The 22,317-nt window shown below is 35.7% G+C and overlaps 1 protein-coding gene across 4 annotated transcripts in view; it reads left to right on the top strand.

The window, feature by feature from the left end:
* MACROD2 (mono-ADP ribosylhydrolase 2) overlaps positions 1-22,317 on the top strand; it is a 2,180,049-nt gene that overhangs the window by 555,341 nt on the left and 1,602,391 nt on the right. For all 4 annotated transcript variants that reach the window (XM_030915179.1, XM_030915177.1, XM_030915178.1 and 1 more), the window contains exon 4: positions 16,319-16,348. In XM_030915179.1, coding sequence (XP_030771039.1) covers positions 16,319-16,348 — 30 coding nt within the window. The remainder of the gene's footprint in view (positions 1-16,318; positions 16,349-22,317) is intronic.

Here is a 22,317-nt window from a genome sequence, read left to right as displayed (position 1 = left end):
AAGCAATTCTCATGCCTCAGCCTCCCTAGTAGCTGGGATCACAGGTATGCACCACCAAGCTCAGCTAACTTTTTGTATTTTTAGTGGAGAAAGGGTTTGACTATGTTGGCCAGGCTGGTCTCGAACTCCTGGCCTCAAGTGATCTGCCCGCCTCAGTCTCCCAAAGTGTTGGGATTACAGGCATGAGCCACCATGCCTGGCATATTACCTTTTTTTCTATAATTTGACTCACCATCAGTTGGTACTGATTCTGCCACTAACCTGATGGACAGAAACAGTGAGCAAAATCTGACTTAATATTTTAACGAGGAACAAAAATAGAGTGGATTAACTAAACAGAGAGGAATAAACAAGGTAATTTGGTCTAATCCTTTCATCCTTCTATTAAGAAATGTTTCTTTATATTAAAACACATATTCAACTTTATTATTATCCATACCTATATCATTTTTGCAGAATCACAGTAAATGGCCAACATGTGGCAGAAAAAATGAATTATAGCTCAGGCTGGTGGCATAATTGAGACTGTCAGTCTCTCAGGTACCACAGAGGAAGTAGAGAGTATTGACTACTAGGCAATGATAGTTAACATAAGAATAATCTTTCTGCAGTGGTATCTTGTGTCCAGAGAATTGAGAGGCGGGAAGAGGACTGGACAGAGTTTGGCTACTGGAACGGCCTGACAAGTAGCATTAGTTAAGCATAGTAGGGGTTCAAATGCACAAGCGAAGAGGGTACTATCAATCATGAGATGAAGAAAACAGGAAGCTTCAAGATTCCAGGGAGTTCACTCAAAACATACAAAAGTTGGGATGAATTAGAGTGGCTTGTGATGACTCTCTGGGCACTTGGAGCAATGCCATCACCAAGTGTTCGCTAAGAAAATCAGTTGTCTGTGGCATGATTTTAGCAAGTTCTCAAGGCTAGCACAACACTGTTCATCGAGTAAGAGGTAAACTGTTACTACATTTTGAAATTTTAAAGTTGTAGCACAAGATTGTACATAGGAAACATCAGGCTCTTGATATTTACATTATTCAGATCTGTAAGAATAGTTCTGTGTCCAAGAATTTGCTTCCTTGCTTCCTCCACACAAATTTGTATAGGTCTGCTTCTTTCTAGGTATTTTTTTAAGAAAAAAATTGTTTTCAGAATGCTTTCTATACGGGTTCATTTAAAAAGTATTCAAAAAGTACACTTTTTATACTTGCTCTAACAATGACTCCATACACTGGCATCATTATCATTAATATTATATATATTAATTTTAATTTTACTCATTGACGGTTTGAAGTCTAATTTAAAAATTAAAATATTAGAATTTTAATTTAAAGCAACATTTGTAAATGAAGGTTCAAACTAGCCGAATGCTATAAGATGTTTAGGGAAACTTTTCTTATTGCACTGGAATTGAAAACTAAAACTAAGGGTAAAGAGGCATCAGATGCCCCATATTCTAAAGGGAGCTTCCAGTGGTCAAAGACTCACTCCATTTAGTTTAAATGCCTCCCGATTTTTCCTGCAATTACCCACTCCTGTGATTATGGTTGAAGGATAGGTACCCTAGAAAGCAGACTCGGAGATAAAGGTAAAGATTAGCATGCAGGATATTACTCCGGGAGCATTTTTAGGATAAAAACCTGTGAAAGAATGGAAAAGGAAGCAAAACTGAGTAGTGGGAGAAGCTGAACTATGTTGTAGTCTCAACGAAGGCATCAGGTGAACTTTTAGGAAGCTGAGATGGCCCTTCAGAGTTGTCTTGAGTTGGGGCAAGGCCTGGGCCTTCTTATCCCCATAAGTATCAGCACTGGGCAGAGGGCCATGACTCATATCCCCAAGATATTGGATATGAGCCACCTAGGGAAGGGGCATGATCTAGAGTGAGGCAGCTGTTTTTTTGCTGAGGTAATTGTTGAAGGGGCTGCCAGCTAAGGACTATCTGCTGTCATTTGAATTGGTGTTCCTTTATAGGAAATGTTCTGTTTCTCTATGGCTGCTTTCAAGCTTTTTTTCTTTGTGTTTAGTTTTCAGAAGTTTAATAATAGCATGTGTTTTTTAAAAAATTACCTTATTTTGCTTATCTTATTTGGGGTTCACTTCATGGATCTGTTGGTCTATCTCTTTCACAAAATTTGTGACATCGTCAGCTATTATGTCTTTTAATACTCCTTCAGGCCCTACTCTCTTTCTCCTCAACTTCTGGGATCTTTTGGTTTTGTCCCATGGGTTTCTGAGGCTCTGTTCATTTTAGGAGACTCTGGGTTGTATTCAAATCCCTTATTTTAGTAGGTAGTAACTCTGTTAGGTTTAGATCATAGATCCTAGCCTACTTTAGTGGTCAGTAGTTCTAAGGACAACTTAATTTTCCAAGACTTTTTGGTCTTATTTTGGTGGGCCTTGTGTATCTGGTGCTGGCGGGGCTCCCAGGGGTCTATACTGTGATGCCTGAGGGGACAGAACACATTTTTCTAGGCTAGGCTTCTTTATGTTTCTAGATGGGGAAAAGAAAGTCTCTGGTCTGACTGGATGAGGAGTGCTTCCAGGCCCAGCTACTTACTGTGGTGGAGATTCCCCTCCACCCCTCCCTCACCAGCATCTCCCACCTGCAAATATCTTGGTGAAGGAGGGGATTCTCAGGCCTGGTGGAAAAGAAATGACTTCTGAGGCCAGAAGCTTGTTGAGACAGGATGCCTCCTGTCTGTGGGAGATGGAAAGCTCTTCCTGGGCTGGGTGCTTATGGTAAGATCCTCAATGCCAGTGCTCCCCAGCAATCAGTGGCCCTTGGTGTGGAAGAGGAAAATCAGGCCCGTAGATCCTCCTGGCAGGTGCTTGTTGAGGCCTGATCCCCTTGTGCTGGTGCTGTCCTGTGTCTTCTGGTAGGAGAGGAGAGTCTCAGGCCCTGTTGAGAAGGAGAATATTTTTCCTGCTGGTTCGTCAGCTTATCTTCAGTGGGGCTCCTGTTCAATCCCAGGGAGAGCTGAGCCTACCTGGGCTGCTTTCTGTTGCTACATTGGATGTCAGAGAATGCTGGTGCCTGGGTCACCTTCTTCCTTTTGGTGGAATGTTGTAAGGTGCCCTGCAACTATGCTGTTCCTCCAGTCCTGGATTCTCTAATCAGTTTACCCTCCTTCTTGCACCTTTAAGAGTTCTCCTTTGGTTGCCTCTCACATTATCTCCAGGGTTTACAGTTGTATTTAGCAGGAGTGGGTGGGAGGAGGAGCCAGAAAAAACAAATTATGCTATCTTCACCAGACTTCAGCTTCATCTGAGAGGGCAAAATTTTGCAAAATAGAATATTGTAATCTCTCATCAACTAGTAAAAAAATTTAAAAAAAAATCTCCAATGTCATGATTCTGATGTTTAAATATTAGATTTTTATATAATAAAAGTAACAATGTATACTTTATAGATTTATTTACTATAGTTATATATATATATATTTTTTAAGAGACAAAATATTGCTTTATCACCCAGGATGGAGTTCAGTGGCGCAATCATAGCTCACTGTAACTTCAAACTCCTGGGCTCAAGCAATATTCTTGTCTCAGCCTCCTGAGTAGCTAGGACTAATAAGTGCATGCCACCATGCCCAGCAATTTATTTATTTATTTATTGTAGAGACAGAGTCTCTCTATGTTGCACAGCTTGAAACTCCTGGGCTCAAGCAATCCTCCTGCCTCAGCCTCCAAAAGTGCTGGATTATGCCACCACACCTGGCCTATAGTTATATAATTTAATGTGACTATTTTACTTACCTGTTTATTTTCAGCAATTGTTCCAGAACAGCCACAAATAGTGACTACTTTAAAAATGGTTGTTAAATAATTAAATTATAATTTGTATTCTTTATAATTGGCATAGAGGTTTCGGTAACTTGCCCAAAATTATATAACTATTGATGAAACTAAAGATTAATATTACATACTTTTTTTTGGTTAGACACCACATCTGTTGCATGTGGAATACCGTATGCAAATTCTCTTGTTACCTGTTGCTGCATCTATTTTATTTCTGGTCTTTAGAAGTCTTAGAGTGACATTAGAATTACAACTAGTTTTAGTAAGTATTATTTAGTTATCCTGAGAGATTTATTAAATAATAATAATTTTTAAAAGCCTCTGTAGTCAGTAATCGGCTTCTCACCAATGACAATACTTCTGTTTGAGATTAATATCAGTGCTTTTCTATGCAACAGACTAAAACTAATCTCTATTATAGAATCCACAGCTGGCCTGATGGAACTGTAATAACAAAAGTAATTGGTATTTTTTGATGTCCACAGAATGCAAATTATAATTTGTCTCCTGTGTACAGAAAAAAACTGTGTCTTGTATGATAAATAATTAAACTTGATATTGATAAAGTTATATTTTTCCATGTCTTAAAGGAGATGACTGTTTTATACTTACAACTGATGTAAACATAACAATGTATTTATTTCATCCTTGAACAATGTAACTAACATTTTACTATATATTAATAGAAGCTAACTACAATTTGAAACTAAATTATTAGACTTATTTAGGAAAGAAAAATTATGGTTTTTCATTTGCTATTTCAGGTTATGATAAAGATTCTGTATTTGATTGTCCTAAATTCAAGGATGAGGAGTGCTAAATGATAGAAAACTTATGACAAATGAAAACATACATTTTACTTTCATTTTGTGTATTTTACTGTAAGCATATAAAATCTTAGGTTAGCCAGTTTGCATTTATTTGGTGAAAGCCAAACTTTAATGTACTATTTATTATTGTTTTCAAAAATCTAAATTTACCTCGTCTTTAAGCATTGATAATTAAGAAATATATGCCCTGTTTAATAGCGATGCATGTTTAATTGTTCATATTACCTAAAGTCATACTGAGATTTTTTGTCTTTTTAAATGTCAAAATTTGGCTATTGTTATCAGGATATTAAATGTAATATTCAAAGGAGTATTCTCCTTTAGATAATTACATATTTTGTGAGATCAAAATTGCTGATTGTAATAATGTTAGTAAATAAAATGGGAAAGGTATAGAAAGTATTTAAATTTTTACAATTTTAAGTTGTATGATGTATGTAAATGCTATTTTTTCTGGTAACTTTGGTTCAAAAACCAGTAATACTGCCTTTGACGTTGGTGTTAACTGAATACATTGCTTTTTGTGGGCATTGGATATCCATCTATTTTGAAATAATTTGGGAGACATAAAATAATTCCTTAAGATATAGTCTGGCATACTGAAAAGAACATTGTTTGATGACTTTGAGGACTCAAGCATTGGATTGAATAGTTACTTACCAGCCCATGACCTTGGGCAAGTAACTTAGCCTCACTTTCCTCATTTGTTATAGAAAAAGTAAAATTCCCAATTTGCAAGATTATTTTGATGATTAAGATATCATAAAGATCAATTCTTAAACATTGTCTGATAAATAATAGATGCTTAGAAAATTGTCTTCAGGATCTATTTGTATATTCCATTATTTGGTTGTTATTTTGGGCATATTTTCTACCTTGATAAGCTTACTAAAGTATGTGTCAGCTTGTCCACTGGCTTGGTGATTCAGAGCATAACTTTCTAATGGAAATGAATCATACAAGAGCTCATTTTATGATTTTTATAAGCTGGCCACCTCATGAGTTAGATTTGTGCAAGAAGTTAGTTCAAACTTCTTGATGATCCAAGCATTGCATTAGGGTGAATGCAGAGCTAGGTCAGCTTCTGCATGAACCAGCATACTTTAGATGTGTAACAAGACTTTAACAAACTGGAAAAAGAATATTGCTTTAAAATGATGTGTCTAGATTGGAAAAAGAAGAAATGGAAACATATGTTCCATTGAATTTTCATTAATTTATTGTAAGTAGAATTGGCACCACTAGAGAAAGTCTTCATATGCTACAGTAGTTTAAAAAAGAGAAATACAGAAACAGGGATTATATAATTTCTACTTTATTCCTTACTCTGACTTTTTTTGTGGGTTGGAGGGTATGGAACTTGGCTTCTCTTGTGGGAAATGCTTAAGAGTGTGAAATTTCTAGTAACATTACATGGCTTCAAATACTGGTGCCAACCTTTGATCTTGAATATGTTACTTAACCTGTCTGTGTCTCAATTTTTTTAACATATGAAGTGGAGATAGAAAATGGTACCTACTTCATTAGCTTCTTTGGTGGACTGAATTAGCTAGTAATATGCCTGGCATCTAACAAAAATGATAAATGTAAGCTATTTTATTTTTTAGTTAGGATTCAGGGTATAAATGTAAATTTGAGTAATTATCTGGTGATTACTTTTAGCCGTTGCATTCCATTTCTCTTTAGCCTTCCATTACACTTGTACAAAAGCAGTGGGTGGGGGCCTAGTACAATGTTTGACATACATGAAGTGTCTTAATGGTTGATTTTAGATGAATGGAAGCAGAAAGCTTAGAATTGTCATGGGAACATGATATTTAGCCTTGAAATTCTTACTGAGCTGAAGTATTCTTACATATCTTTGTGGGGTTTTTGATACATTTTTCCGTATCTTTCTAGTAAGTTAATATCCTCTCAAGTTTGTTTTTTGTTTTTTTTTTTTTGGTACGGAGTTTTGCTCCTGTCACCCAGGGTGGAGTGCAATGGGGCAATCTCAGCTCACCGCAACCTCCACCTCCCAGGTTCAAGCGATTCTCTTGCCTCAGCCTCCCTAGTAGCTGGGATTACAGGCATGTGCCACCACACCCGGCTTATTTTGTATTTTTAGTAGAGATGGGGCTTTTCCATGTTGGTCAGGCTGGTCTCGAACTCCAGACCTCAGGTGATCCACTTGCCTTGGCTTCCCAAAGTGCTGGGATTACAGGCATGAGCCACCGTGCCTGGCCTATCTTCTCAAATTTTTAAACCTTAAGCTTCTAAAGTATACTTTAAATTTTCAAGAAATTTAATTAGAAAGTAGTGGAAAATTTCTTACTGTAATCTTTTCTAGCCAAGTTTTTCATTTGCATTTAAGTTCAAGACCTGTCATGCTTTGTATCTAATAAACATGAAAAGAAAGTGGTTAAAGAGACTTACCATTAGTTGAGACAGTTTTACTATTTTTACATTAAAAGAAGACTAGTAAAAAATTTATATATTTGAAATCTGTCAGAAATTGAAACTAAATATCTTTTCAAGTATAGATGAAAATGTTTCATTGATGTAGTTTATATTTACATCAGAAGCACCCCATTGAACTGAAATCTCATCTAACATACCAAAACATTTGATTCAAATTAATTATTTGCAAACATAAAATAATACTGATGATTTAGGTATTCTCCAAGCTATACTTAGGCATGTTACATTTCAGCTAATTTTGACTTATTTTAATAAACATATTTTAATATACGTTTTAAAATAATGTTATTAAACTCTTAAATTTAAAAAGTACATATGTCCTTTTACCCGTAATACTTTGGAGAACTTTTTTTTAATTTTGAAATTTTGTGGGTACACAGTAGGGGTGTGTGTGTGTGTGTGACGTATGTGAGATTATTTGATACAGGCATGCAATGTGTAATAATCCCATCAGAGTAAATGGGGTATCCATCACCTCAAACATTTAGCCTTTGTGTTACAAGCAATCTAATTATACTTTTAGTTATTTTTAAATATACAACTAAATTATTGTTTACTATAGTCACCCTGTTGTGCTATCAAATACTAGCTCTTACTCATTCTAACTATTGTTTTTACCCATTAACTATCCCCACTTCCTCTCTATTCCTCGAATACCCTTTCCAGCCTCTGATAACCACCCTTCTTTTCTCCATCTCCATGAGTTCAATTATTTTAATTTTTAGCTCCCACAAGTAAGTGAGAACATGCAAAATTTGTCTTTCTGTGCCTGCCTTATTTCACTTAACGTCATGATCTCCAGTTCTATCCTTGTTGCAAATAACAGATTCTCGTTCCTTATTCTGATGGAATAGTATTCCATGGTGTAGCTGTACCATGTTTTCTTTATCCAGTCATCTGTTGATGGATGCTTAGGTTGCTTCCAAATCTTGGCTGTTGTGAATAGTGCTGCAACAAACACGAGAGTGCAGAAATCTCTTTGAAATACTGATTTCCTTTCTCTTGGGTATACCTCAGAGTTTGATTGCTTTCTTTTAGGTATAACATAGGAGTGGGATTGCTGGATCATATGGTACCTCTGTTTTTAGTTTTTTGTGAAATCTCTAAACTGTTTTCCCTCGTGGTTGTACAATTTACATTCCCACCAACAATATACAAGGAGCCCCTTTTTAGAGAACTTATTTTATAGAAACCCCAGTATATGGATGCACACACACATATGCAAACACACACACACACACACGAACACACAGATTTTTACTAGAACATTATCTCTAACAACAACTAGAAACAATGTAAGTGCCCATCAGTAATGGGAGTAGTGTTACTCAAACTCTGGAATCTCATACTGTGTTATATATTATTTCATTAGTTAGAGCCATGATATATTTATTGATAAACGAGAAATTTATATTGCATGGCAATTTTATTTTTGTCGTAACCTCGGAAGCCTTAACTATTTGCATATATTTATAAGAACATGGAGAAAAGTGTGGAAGGGAATGGTAGATAAGAGGAGTTGAGTTTGTTTAATATACTTGATTCTTTAACATGTTCAAATGAGTATGTATTATTTTATATTTTACATGTTTTAAATATAATTTGTTATACTTATGTATTTTATGTTTTTTAATTAACAAAGTAAACAGTCTGCTATATTGGTCATTCTTCAAATGGAAACATAGAACAGGGGCCATCCTTATAACCGTCTGCACTAAGAGAGTTAGCCTCTGAAGGAATATGAGATTTAGGCTAGCCACCATCAGTGACCAGTCTGTTTAAAACATATCTGTTCAATCAAGGTCCCAGCAGGAAACAGATGATGCAGTCATATTACAATAATTCAAGAGCTGGAGCCAGGTGTGGGGTAGGAGAACCTCGAGGAATTTTTCATGGACCAGGGGTCACCAACAGCACAGCTGTTGCCACCCGAGGCACAAAGAGACAAGGAGAGGGGGAGGATATCAGAACCCAGAAAGAGAAAAAGTCATGTTGTAAAGAACCTTGATTGGAACGGTGACCTTCTTTAAAGGGACATAGTCCATTCACAATGAGCTTACAGGAAGTGAACCAGGGAAGAAAATGTTGAATGCATTCTAATCTCTCCTGTCATCTGCCAGGGCTCCCCACTGACTGAACCCAACTAGAGACAGATGTTAAGAGAGGGCCTTTTGATGTCAAGTACCTAGATCAGCGGCCTTGGGCAGAGAACGGGGGCAAGTACAGAGAATGGGTTTTGAAGAGTAAACAGGAGTTATCTGGCATAAAATGCCAATTTTTTTTTTTTTGGAGACAGTTTCATTCTTGTCGCCCAGGCTGGAGTGCAGTGGCGTGATCTCGGCTCACTGCAACCTCCATCTCCTGGGTTCAAACAATCTTGTGCCTCAGCCTCCCAAGTAGCTGGGATTATAGGTGTGTACCACCACACAAAGCTAATTTTTGTATTTTTAGTAGAGATGGGGTTTCACCATGTTGGCCAGGCTGGTCTCGAACTCCTGGCCTCAGGTCATCTGCCCGCCTTGGCCTCCCAAAGTGCTGGGATTACAGGTGTGAGACACCGTGCCCAGCCCCAATATTCTTTTTGAACTAAATAATCAAAATAACCCAGAAGAGAAAAACATAGATAGTATGCAAAATATTCACATCCATTTACTTTACGGGCTTACCAAATTATTGTTTAATTGACCTAAGCCCAAACACAAAATTAAAAAAGAAAATCTGAAGATGGCATTGTTCCTCACCCTCTTCTGTACATAAGTCCCAAATTCTTTCTTAAACTCCCTTGAGGGCATAGCAGTGAACATCTCAGAGTGGGGACAGAAAACTATTCCCAAAGATGAACATGGCCCCAGACCCACAAAATGCGACTTTGGACTTGGTCTGAAACAGTAGAGGTTTTCTGTTAAGTCCTAGCTTGGTTGCAAGGAATGACACTGTAAATCAGGTCATGGAATGGGAAGCTGACATTTACTGACCCTTTGCATGTGCCAGGCTCCATGACATACATTCATGTAAGTTAGCACTTTTACTCCTCTCAGCAAACCTGTACTGTGACCAATATGGTCACATGAATGTATGCCATGGAGCCTGGCACATGTCAGGTTTGCTGAGAGGATTAAAAGTGATTACTCTTTAAGAAACAGAAACTCCAAGAGTTTAATCTGGAGTTTAAGGAACTTTCTCAAGGTCAATGATAAGAGTCTGGAGGCACAGCCTCACTTGGCTGCAAAATGGTAAAGAAGTCATTATCCATTATCGGAGGTCTCTCACCTGTCCCAGAAATATGCCTTTCCCCTTCCCCCTCTCTCATTCTCTTATCTTCCATTCATTCCCTTTGTTATATATTTAACAAGTATTTATTCAGTACCTACTGTGTGCCAGGAATCATGCATTGTACCATTGATACCAACGAATATGGCCTCTGCCTTCATGGATTTTACAGCATAATAAGAATTCTCAGGGGAATCATCCTATGCATTTCCACTAGCCCCAAGTCCTTTTCATTTGAGGTCATTTGCATCTCAGTCTTCGTATATCTTTATTAAGAGTGAGAACTATTTTTTGGCCTGTTTGTTTAAATACAAGTGTAATATAAAAATTGTAGTAAACCTTTTAAAAAATCTCACTTTCTATTTCATTATTTTAGAGAATTGAGGATGCTATAATATTATAAGAAATATGAGATACTGGAACTAGGTAAGATAACATTTTTTAAAGGTGCTTTCTGGTTTTATTGAAACAAATCAGCCAGTTCCCCCAAAAGTGTGAATCTATGGGTACATGTTGAGGCTTATGTTTTAATCAGGCTAAAAGCATATCACATTCTCTCAAATAAGCACATCTTTCATTTCTTAAATTGAAAATTGGTTTGTATTTATTTAAAACCTTTCTTGTCAAAGGCAAGTTAAAATTACTGTTCAAGTGTCTCATATAATTATAACCATAAAACTAATAAACATTTGAACTAAATTTTCCCTATTTAGATATTCTCGTTCACTCTTGGGAAAGCCCCAGATTGCGTTACTCAAGTAATCTCATTTTTGTAACTGAGCCAGTATTATCATTATCAAAATTACAATTGATCTACAATATACTGTCATAAAGGATGACTGGTGTGTAGCACATTCTGATTTCTCTCATTTTGCATTAGATGCATTGCATAATAGAACTGTAGGAATTGCCTGCTAATGCTTTAGTTCACCCTTTAACAATTAAGTTAGGCAATCTTGGGTAAAGTAACATTCAGTAGACTCCATGCATGTTGTTTTCTATCACCATCTTTGGATGTACTTTTGGGGAGCAGGAGGGCTGCAATACACACACAGAGACACATGCACATGTTTATAATTTGTTAAGAGGGAGTTATTATTAAACGTCTAAGTTGACACTATTTTATGGTTGGCTCTTCTAGGTCTGATCTTAGACAAGTGAGTTAACAACATCTTTGATCCTCTTTAGCTTTCTACTTTTGTAAAATAAAGGGGTTGGACCAAATAAGTGGGGTTTTCGTTTGTTTATTTGTTTAGCTTTTGGCGGTTTTTTTTTTTTTTTTTTGCCCATGCTACGATATTCATAGAAGTCATTGAGTACCTAGTAAGGCAAACCAGGACCAGCTGTAGCTCCTCCCTTGTACTTTAACAACAGTAATTCTATTTTGTTTTATATGTGAAGCATCCCAAGTAAGACTTCCAATTTCTGATGCCTTTTCACCTATTTATTAGTCGTAGTGGTCATTGTATTCTATTTTTGGCTTCATAGTGAGTGACAGCTTGTACAAACAACACAGATACTGGAAAAATCAGTCTTCTTCAAATTCTATAGTAGCATGAACTATAAAGTATTAATCATGTATTTATGCCTGGTTTCTACGTGTGAATCAGTTAAGCCTATTCTTAATTTTCTTGCTTCGTCAGCTCCAAAGCAGGAAATTACACCATTGCCCAAAATCTCCAGCATTCTGTTGATTTTGTTTGGGAGGTATAAATCTAGTAAAGCATAGGCGGAGGCCTGTTGCCAAATTGATAGCTGTATTTGTCTGCATAGATTGTATTTTCACAGCTGTCAGGTGAGATGGTTGCTTCCTATGTAAAGTGGTTCTAGAATCATGCATGTCCTTGGGATTTTAATTTATCAGATTTTTTAGCACTTCCTACTTAAAGAGCTTCAAACTCTAGGGAATATAATGTATGCCATTCTGAAAGGTGGTATTTCAGCCTTTGTATCTTTGGGGATAACACGTTGTGAATGAAATTGGTGTTTTAAATAGAGCTCCTGGGGAAGTTTTTGCCAACAGTCCTTTTGATATCCCATGTGCTCTATTGTAATAAGAAAGCAGAATAAATAAACTAAACTAGGTGGTCAGGATTCTGTTAGGATGAAAACAAGTATAATTTCCTTTATAATGATGAAAAGCAAACAAAACCCTGCACAAATAGTTTTAATCAATGTTTAAAGACTCGTTTCCCAGACTCCTGTGTGTTTGGCAGATAGTCTTGGGTGGGGTGGAAATGGAGTGGAAAAACAATTGCTGTGGAGATAATAAAAATTACTGGGCAAAAAGAAAAAACGGTATTTGAAATACTTTTTTTTTTTTTTTTTTTTTTTTGAGACAGATTCTTGCTCTATTGCCCAGGCCGGAGTGCAGTGGCATGATCTCGGCTCACTGCCACCTCTGCCTCCCAGGTTCAAGCGATTCTCCTGCCTCAGCCTCCCGGCTCATGGTTGACATGAGTTACCTCTTCCAGCATTTTTCATTTGTATTTTGAGAAGAACATAAATTAATGTGGTATTGACAACTGCCATGATCATTTTTCATTTAGGCTAATTGTCCCAGGAAAGGGATTCCTATATTGTATTCATTTTTTTCATTTTAATACTTTAATAGTGAATAGCGAATAGCTATAGGAATTTGATACTTTTAATTAAAAAAATTAAAACTAGGTTCAAATGAAAGAAAAAATTCTCATAAACTTTAAAAATGGAACCATTTGTTTAGGGTATTGGAAATCAATTCTCCATATTTGACACTACGAAATTAGCTTCAGATAACCCTTTTCTCCATTTTGTGTTCATGTTGTTTTCACTTTATAAACAGTAAAACTCCATCTCCTTGCGTGAAGTTATTTTAGGGGGAAGAAAAAGTGCAATACACAGATTCATTATCTTGTAATGGCTCATTTTAGTTTTGCATTGAATCAATCTTTGAGACAATTACTGTAACTTGATTTTTTCCTTCCCTCCACTGGTAATAAAAGAGACATTTTATTTCAGGGAAATATGAATTAAAATAGTCTTGCTTCATAAGCATGCTCAGAGAAGAGATTTTTAAATCTTGTTTTAAAAATAGTGGCATCATGTTCATGAACTTCAAGTTTTCTTTGTTTCTTTTCTTCTTTTCCTTTTTCTGTGAAACAGTAGGATTAATAGGAAGCATGTCCAAAATTCCCTCTCGGAAGAAATTTAGATAGGGACATAAATATATTTTATGCATTCTTACTAAGCATTTACAAATAAGCTTTTAGAGTTTCTTAAGTAATCTTTGATTTTATAGGAAGAAAAAGGGTCAAAGTTTGCTTTCTTCACACACTTTAGTAAACAAATCCCTCTTGTATTAATGAAGAAATTGACTAAACCTACCAATTATCTCACTATTATAAAACATGTCTTGAAAATTTATCAGATGCAGGCCAAACCATTAAACTCAGACCTTGCCTTGGAGAAGCTTCCATCTAATTGGGATATATCTCAATTTATTGGAGATAATGAAGTAGAAACTAAATTATTATTAATTTTAGACACACAAAAGTCGTTTCACCTCTGTAAAATGGAAGAAGTAACATGAATCTACCTGACCAATGAATGTTGGATAACCAGTTATTGGAGTGCTTTGTGGAGGCAAAGTAATACTATAAATAACAATAAAGTTTCACCTTTACTTGCGTATTTTTATGTCACTTTTGCTGAAGAAAAGTGCCTTGACATTTTTGCTAATAAAGTTAACTTTTTTTTGTTATTTTTTAGAGAATAGAAATAGATAAAATAAACAAATTTGATGGATTCGTTGGAAAAATCCTTATTGGATTTATAGTTATCAGAACTTTTTTGAATATGATTATGCAGCCTAAATTAAGATTCTATTACATGGATAGTAATACACATAGAATTACCTTAAGAAATGATTGTGTACTATGTAGAGTGTCAAAATTTTGTAAAATAGTTCTACAGTGAAGTTAAAATGTTACTGGATATGCTTATGTAAAATACATGAACACACATTCGGCATAAACTAACTTGATGATTGGCCAGAACTGGAATTCCAACTCCTACACCTACCCGTCCATCCACATCTATTGGACAAGTGCCTGGTTAAACAGATGGGCCTTGGGCTGTGCTCTCAAAACAGGCAACCTCCACCTTTATTGAGCAAAACATTGGATGAAAATAGACTATATTGTCTTACTGTGCTACTGAGCATGGTAATTTAAGTGAAGAGCTCCTATTTATTATTGTTGTTGGTTGTTAAAAATACCTTTTTCCTTATGAATGAACATGTGAAAACTGGAGGACAACAGATGGAGTCCCAGGGAACTGGAAAACCTATAGATAGGGAGGTAGTTCTCAGTCAAATATGAAAATAAAAAATCAGCAGGAGTGTGAAATTTCATGTGGTTTTATAAATGCATGTAGCTAAGATTTTAGAAAATGTTTGGTTGATCATGAAATTTCTCTTTTCCACTAACGGATATGAGACCAAGTAGAATTCTTGATGTCTGTCCTCATGCCTCTTCAATAAGTTACCACTTCAAAAGCTACAAAGCTGGATTCAAGGCAGGACCTTAAATTCTGGCTACTGTCTGTGTAAATATCACACACTTACATGTGGTAAAGTCAGAGGGACTTGTAGACCTGAGTGATAGGGTGGCAGATGACTTTATGACATCAGAAGTGAGTTTTGTTTATGGTTGATTAACGACATTGCTACTTGGGACATGTTTGCGACAAACGTACTGAGGGCAATTAGCAAGAGCAACAATTAGATAGTCCCATACTTGGAAGATTATATGAGACTAAATTTGACACTCTTAATATTGACATATTGAAAATAGCATTTGGTCTCCATGCATTTTCATGATATTCTCTTTAGTGTAACAATAATCAGTAAGCTATCACATATCTAACCTCATAGAACTATGAATATGGGCATTTGTTCTTCAAATGACCCATTATTTATTGATTGAATCATTAACAATGATATTTGCACCTCTTAAATTATGAAGTGGGTGGTCTGTGGGCAGCATGCTAAAATTCAAGTACAAGACTTTCTACTCTTTTTTCCTAATTTTTTTTTTTTAAGTCTTTTGGTAACTCAGTTTTCACAAAGAAGGGGAGTTTGCTTGCTACCTACTTTCCTTGTATTACTGCTGGGCTGTGTTTTAGTGGCAAGAAATAGTTCCTGTGATACTTAAGAACTCTATGGAATAACGCTCAGTATAATGTATATTGAATTATGTTTTCTGGTTATTATATTTGGATAAATTTAGGCATAAGGTTGTTTAATACTTCAGCAGAAACCTGCAATGGAACTTCCTAAAAATTTGACCTTGTGAAAGAAATCCAAATGGAATTATTTTATACTTATTTAGCTCCTATAAATGTGTGTGCTGGGCTAATAAATAAATAGGTAAGAAATACCACAGCACTGTTTAACGTTTATTTCTTTCCTCAAAATAAAGAAGTTAATCAAAAAAGTAATACATTGTTACTATTTAAGAGTTATTTCTTACTGCAAAATGTTTTGTGATAGCTTTGTTTCATTATGTTTAACTTAATGTTAATTACTATAATACTTTTTTGTTACATTGTCCTTTGAAATCATTAAAATTGGCTAAATAATATTGTTCTATTCTACTTGATAAAATGGAGAGCTCAGAAGATTAATTTAGATACAGAATTGAGAATAAAACAGTCTCAATATGTGTTTAATTTCATTAGAAGGAAATATATTATAAAAATAGCCATTTGAAGAGAAAAAGATAAAAATAGTGAAATATTTTAATTTTCAAACTCATAAAATGGTAATATAAGCTGTCTTTAAATGAAAGTAAATATTTTATGTTTCTGTATGTATATGAGACATATGATCACTATCAGATTTATCTTGAATTACTCTGATACACTATATTTCTTATACATGTTATTTAATGTCTTTTGTTGTGTTTTGTTTTAAACAGCAAATGCCAGTCTTCTTGGAGGAGGAGGTGGTAAGTCCTGAACATCACTTAACTTACAATACATTTTTATTGCTATACCAACTACAAGACGTTTAGTAACTTCTGTGACACTTCAAAGAAAATTTTGCTATAGTCATCAACCACAGAAATGTTAATCTTCCAAAAATAATTTATAATATGAATACCTTGGTTTGGTTAAATGTCATTTTAATTGACTTCAAGATATACACAGTACTCTTTTCTTCTTGTCAAACTTTGCATTTCTACTTTTGGCATAAGGTGTAACAGCTATAAGCTATATGAACACACATGTATGACGTGTGTACATAGTTACAGAGCATTACATATTACAGAGTTATTTTTAATATGAATTCTAAACAACAGTACATTTGGAGGCTATGGTTTCTTTTTCCACTATAATGACTTTCTTTTGCTTTTCATGACTTTGTAGCCTGAGAGCTTAATATATCAGCCACTTACTTTGAAAAATAAAAAAGAAATTACTGTTGACACTCTGCTTTTTCTTTCTGCTCAGTTAGAGGATAAAGAAAAGGAGATCAAAGTGAGCTGAGGGAGACAGAGATTCCTGTACTGGGAATTTTTTTGATACTAAAATCTTGTAACTATTTGTATTTTTATTTCTAGGTTAGGAAGATGAAAGCTTTCATAGCCCCAGTATATATAATATAGTAGGAGAGAAAAAAGTATACAATTAGAACAGAGTCCTTTTCATATAAGGCCCAGATGGACATAACTAGGTTTGTTTTCTCTTTTCTTGTCACTCTCTTTCTCCCTTCCTCTCTTGCTCTTCCTTTTTTCTTACATACAGTTGAAATAGATAGGATTGTGCAGAGCCTTAGGCTTTCATCAGGAGGTTTCATTGTAATTTTTATTTGGAAATTAAACATTTAACCTTTGTTGCTCTTTAAGAACAATTGGTTTTTTAAAAACAGAATCTTGGACATAAGAAAAATAGAAAAGTGTTTGAACTAGAAAATGCTCTTCATATTGTCACATGTCAATGCATGTTCTATGCCAGAGTATCATGAAAAGAGTATGGGATTTGAAATTGGACTTACTGTGTGGAGACCATGAAAGCGTTAGTAAATATCTCCAAGCCTCAGTTGCCTCATCTTTAAAGTGTGAGGACAATATTAACTATCTAAAGTGTTTATTGTGAGAATTAAACAAAAATATCTGCTAAGTAACTAAGTCATGGAATAGTGCAGGATTCATAAATGTCTATTTCTTTTCTTCTTTTCTAAGTTATTTTAGAAAATATGATTCTGTAGGATGTTTCATTGCACTTGTTATTGTATTTGAGGGGAATTAGAAGGGAAATTTTTCCTTAGGAGTTGAATTCCCAGTAATTTTTTCTTTCTGTCTCTTACAATAGGTGAAGAAAACATTATTAAGATAAATTGTCCATAGTGCTGATTTCCTTACAAGATCTATTAGTAATTTAAGAAACCTCACGAATACTGTTACTACCTTAACATTGAGTCTATGTAAACACATTCATCAAGTTAAAACAACAAATTAGGTAGACGATTCAGTTACTGCTTTTGAGTATTTCAAAAAATTGACTTGACTAATTATATTAGTTAAAATCACTTTAGCCACTATAACAGAAAAAGTAAAAAACATTAAAGTCCAAAGTAACAGTAGTTTAAAAGAGATAGAAATGTATTTCTGTCTCATGTAAAGGTAGTCTAGATACAGGCTGGAATGGTTGTATGGTGATTCCGTGGTGTCATCAGAGACTCAGCTCTTACTTTTCTGTTCTTTCCTAGTGCATGGCTTTCATGCTAAGACGACCTCGGGGTACAGGATGGCTCCTGGAGCTCTAGCCATCATAAATATTGGTACAGGTCAGGAGAAGTAGGAAAGGCAAAATGTGAAAAAAAAGTGAGCTCCCAAACATGAGTCAGTTTTCTTTAAGCAGAATCCCACATTATCTTTGAATCTGGACTGTATTCATTCCTAGCATGTCGTCTTTTATTCCAAGAAGCAATACACTCATTGGGAAAAATTACTGTTCCGTTTACTAAGGAGGAGGGGGAGAGTGGAGGTTGAGGAAAACAATGTAATGTACCTGCCATGGTGGTTACCTCTATATTGTCAAACTGCTTTCTTTAAATATATGTATGTATTGTTGGTGTGTATAGAACTGACTCTAGTGATTTGGCTTGTATTTTCTTATGATTCCTCTCTCCTCTGTGAGAAGATTTATGAATGTCTAGCAATGATAAGACATTCAGGAATAGGCCAGTTTTCTATTTAGCTAAAGTCTTTATTTTAATGTCTTCCTCTAGATGGTTGATTTTGCTCAATTTGTCATCATTTATAATTTTTTGAATAATAAAATTAGCAACTCAGCATCATCATAAAGATAAATTACAAGTATTTAAGATGATTGTAGTTTCTTTCATTAAAGTAGGTCATTGACAGGTTTAAATTTATGTATGCACTTCTGGAGATGTCAAGATTGCTCTAAAACGTGTCTGATTTTTGGAAAGCTGCATTTAAAAATTAAATTTAAGGAATATTTTTAGCCTTCTCTGAGCTGATTTTTGACCTTCTGATTCTATGACAAATCTTTTTAATCCTCTCAGTGATATTTGTAAAGTAACAGCTAGTAATCATCTAATAAGAAGCAATTGAATTGATGTAATTCTCTTGGATTTAATCAACAAGTCCTTTTTTCAACATGAGTTAATCCCTTCAAAGGTCCCTCAAGAGAATAATTTTTTAATTGACTAAACAGTTTGATCAAGAAAATTTGACACTACATACAAAAATAATAATGGGACCTAAGTCCCATTGTTTAGGTCCTCAGGAGAACTTTCCCCATATTCTGTATGAGTAGTACCTGATTGTGAAATGTAGACAAAATTATTGTATGCAGAATTGTGTTGGCCATAAAATCTTAGCATTTTGTTGTTCTTTTTTGAGTGCTTACCACCAATGAGACAGATCCCCTGAAAGACTTAAAAAATGTTTACGTATCATCCTCTCAGTGCTGATTTTAAAGTGAGAGATTTACTTCACATTGATGTGAATTTTCATCTTTGAGCTAGATATCAGTCTTTATATGAATGTATTGCCACTGACTGCAGTTCATTGTAATGAGCATAGGTGATGTGATTACTTCTACTCAGTCATTTCAGTTAAAATTTGGTAACTTTTACCGATTTTACCAATTTGTTTGGTAAAATTGATCATTTCTGTTTATATATAAATAAGTTGAAGGCAGAGATGGATATGTACTAATTTCTTAATTTAATATGTAGCTGGTCTATAGTGACTGAATTGTACTTTTCAGGAAACATTTACATTAGTGTTAAAAATCTTTGAAGTTCCGTTAATTTTTTGACAAACTTTCCATTATTATTACCAACAGTATCCTGTATATTATTTTACCTGTTGTTATTTTAATGGTTGAGAGAAACTTCTTCAAGGTTACATAGCTTATAGGGCAAGGTTGGAATGAGAAGACAGTGTTCTTGACTGCCACTCCAGGGCTGCTTGCCCTGGCACTGTAGTTTTTAATATGCCTCTGCCCTCCAGGTTTGCTTTTCTATGCACAGATGGGTAACTCCATTTACACCAGGAAAAATAAGTGAGAGGACAGGAAAACATACAGTTAAGATATGGATTTTGCATTCCTTGGCTTATTTTCACAAGTCTCAAGATCTATTGATAGCTTAGAAGTCAATACAATGGCACTGTCTTATAGTACTCTTGGATTGCTTCCCAGTTTCATATCCTTTTATTGTGCATTTGAGATTCAGTCTTAGAAGACATTGCATTTTAGATACATGTTCACCCATCTGTAATAAGAATGTTGTACATGCACAAGGTCCTGTGATGCTGGTACCTTTGGAATATATAGTAAAATATAAATCATTATAGCCAGTCTTAAATGATATAAAGAAGTAGCATTAGAAAGAAAAATCAGAACAAAGGAGCTAGTTCCTCACTTCCTTTTGGATCATTATATACCAGACAGGAACAAAATTTACAGTCTGTTACTTTAGATATCTTTTCTTTTTCATTGATGTAATAGTTTTAACACAAAACTAGAACCTGCTGATAGAACCCAAGCAGGATATTGTTTATGGGATGTGCTTCCTCCTCCAGTCTGTCAAAGTACTTGAGGGATAATGCTAGACATTTAAAATGACGGTTCCTGACAGAGTGGTAACTTACTGTCTTTTGTACACATAGCTTTATGGCTGCCATTTTAATCATATATACATACACATAGATAAAAAATACATATATTTGCATCAGTGCTGTAATTCGATAGCTTATTCCTGAGTTGATTCTGTGGCAGGTTAATAGATAAGTTCTGTTGTCTAATAAGCGAGTGCTGTTACCTATGCAGTCAGCCCCATCTGCAATGCATGCAAAGTCATTTGTCCAACGCGAGAACAGAGCGGACACTGTGAGCCTTCCCACCTCTGATGGCTTCCTGCTTTCCTTCTGCCCCTTAGAGTAGGCCCAAAGATGGACAAGGTTCAGTACCTTGCGTTAGTAGCTGCTCCTCTAATCTCCCTCATTTCTGATTTGGACAGTTCTCCTTGCAGAGAGGATTCATAATGTTTGTCTGTTATTAATGTCCTTTCATACAATGAGGTGGTTTGTGTGGCGTACCAAAATGCATGCTTGAAAAAGAATAAAATTATAACCTGGGTGATAGGTGCACCAAAATCTCAGACTTTGCCATTACACAATTCATCCTTGTAACCATAAAACACTTGTACCCCAAAAGCTATTGAAATAAAAAAAAGAAAAAAAGAAGAGTGAAATCATAAACCAAGTGCTGTTATATCATAGATAGTATTTGTGCATCTCTACACACCCATCATCTGTTTCTAAACACAAACACACATATGTGCACACATTCATTCAGCAAAGATTAATTGAGTTACTATTGTTTGTCCGTATTGATTATTGATTGGTCAATAAACACAGCCTTTTCCCTGTGGCCAATCATGATCCCTGTTCAGCTGAATTATTAGAGCAATTATAGTTGTCTACATTCTTTCAGATGTTCCAAGGATTCTGCTGGCATAGTCTTTTGAGTTAACATGATGCTTTCACATTAATAGAATGGGCATTGGATGACTTCTTTAAAAGGCAGAACAGATACCCTGAAAACAACTCTTTTAACAAAAAATCTGAGTTGCTACCTGGAATTCCTAACATGAAGAGCAAAGTGTTTAAAGGGCTTTTTGAATGTGTTTAAGAGGGAATGATTTCATAAATTTTGTCTTAAGGATTCGTAAGCAGAGTGGAGCGCCTTCTCACCCTCCCTTCACATACACAACGGCTTTCCCAGCATATATCCGGTGCTCAACATCCCGCAGTGATTCTGTTTCACTCTTGTTAAACCTCCAGATGTGGCCAGGCTTCAGGCATGCTGGGAGGAATCTAGGATAGCAGTCAGCAGTGAGGGACTGAGGCAGTTTACAGAGGGTAGAGTGTTGGGGGTTGCCCCTCAGGAGAGTCAGTCAAGCATAACTAGTAGTGAGTTTGCCAGCTGGCCTGTGCTCAGCAGGGGAGGGTCCCCAGACATGGGCCTGGGGAACAGCAACAGCCTCTCAGTCCTGAGAGAGAGCAGCATGGCAGGAGAAACGCAGGGGCTCTGGCCTTTTTACTCAGGCAGGGAGCAGAGATGCAGGAAAGGATGTGATGCTAAACCACAGAAAATAAGGTTTAAATCTTAACTGCCTTGGCCAGGCATGGTGGCTCATGCCTCTGTAATTTCAGTACTTTCAGAAGCCAGGTTAGGAGGATTATTTGAGCCCTGGAGTTTGAGACCAGCTTAGACAACATAGTGACACCTCATCTCTACAAAAAATAATCAAAATTAGCCAGGTAAGGCTGTGCATGCCTGTGGTCCCAGCTACTTGGAAGGCTGAGGTGGGAGGATCACTTGAGCTCTGGAGGTTGAGGCTGCAGTGAGCCATGATCACACCACTGCACTCCAG

This window comes from Rhinopithecus roxellana, chromosome 13 (genome assembly GCF_007565055.1).
Source record: "Rhinopithecus roxellana isolate Shanxi Qingling chromosome 13, ASM756505v1, whole genome shotgun sequence".
Taxonomy (NCBI): Eukaryota; Metazoa; Chordata; class Mammalia; order Primates; family Cercopithecidae; genus Rhinopithecus; species Rhinopithecus roxellana.
The sequence above is the reverse complement of the archived record's forward strand: the minus strand, read 5'-3'. Positions and strand labels throughout refer to the sequence as shown.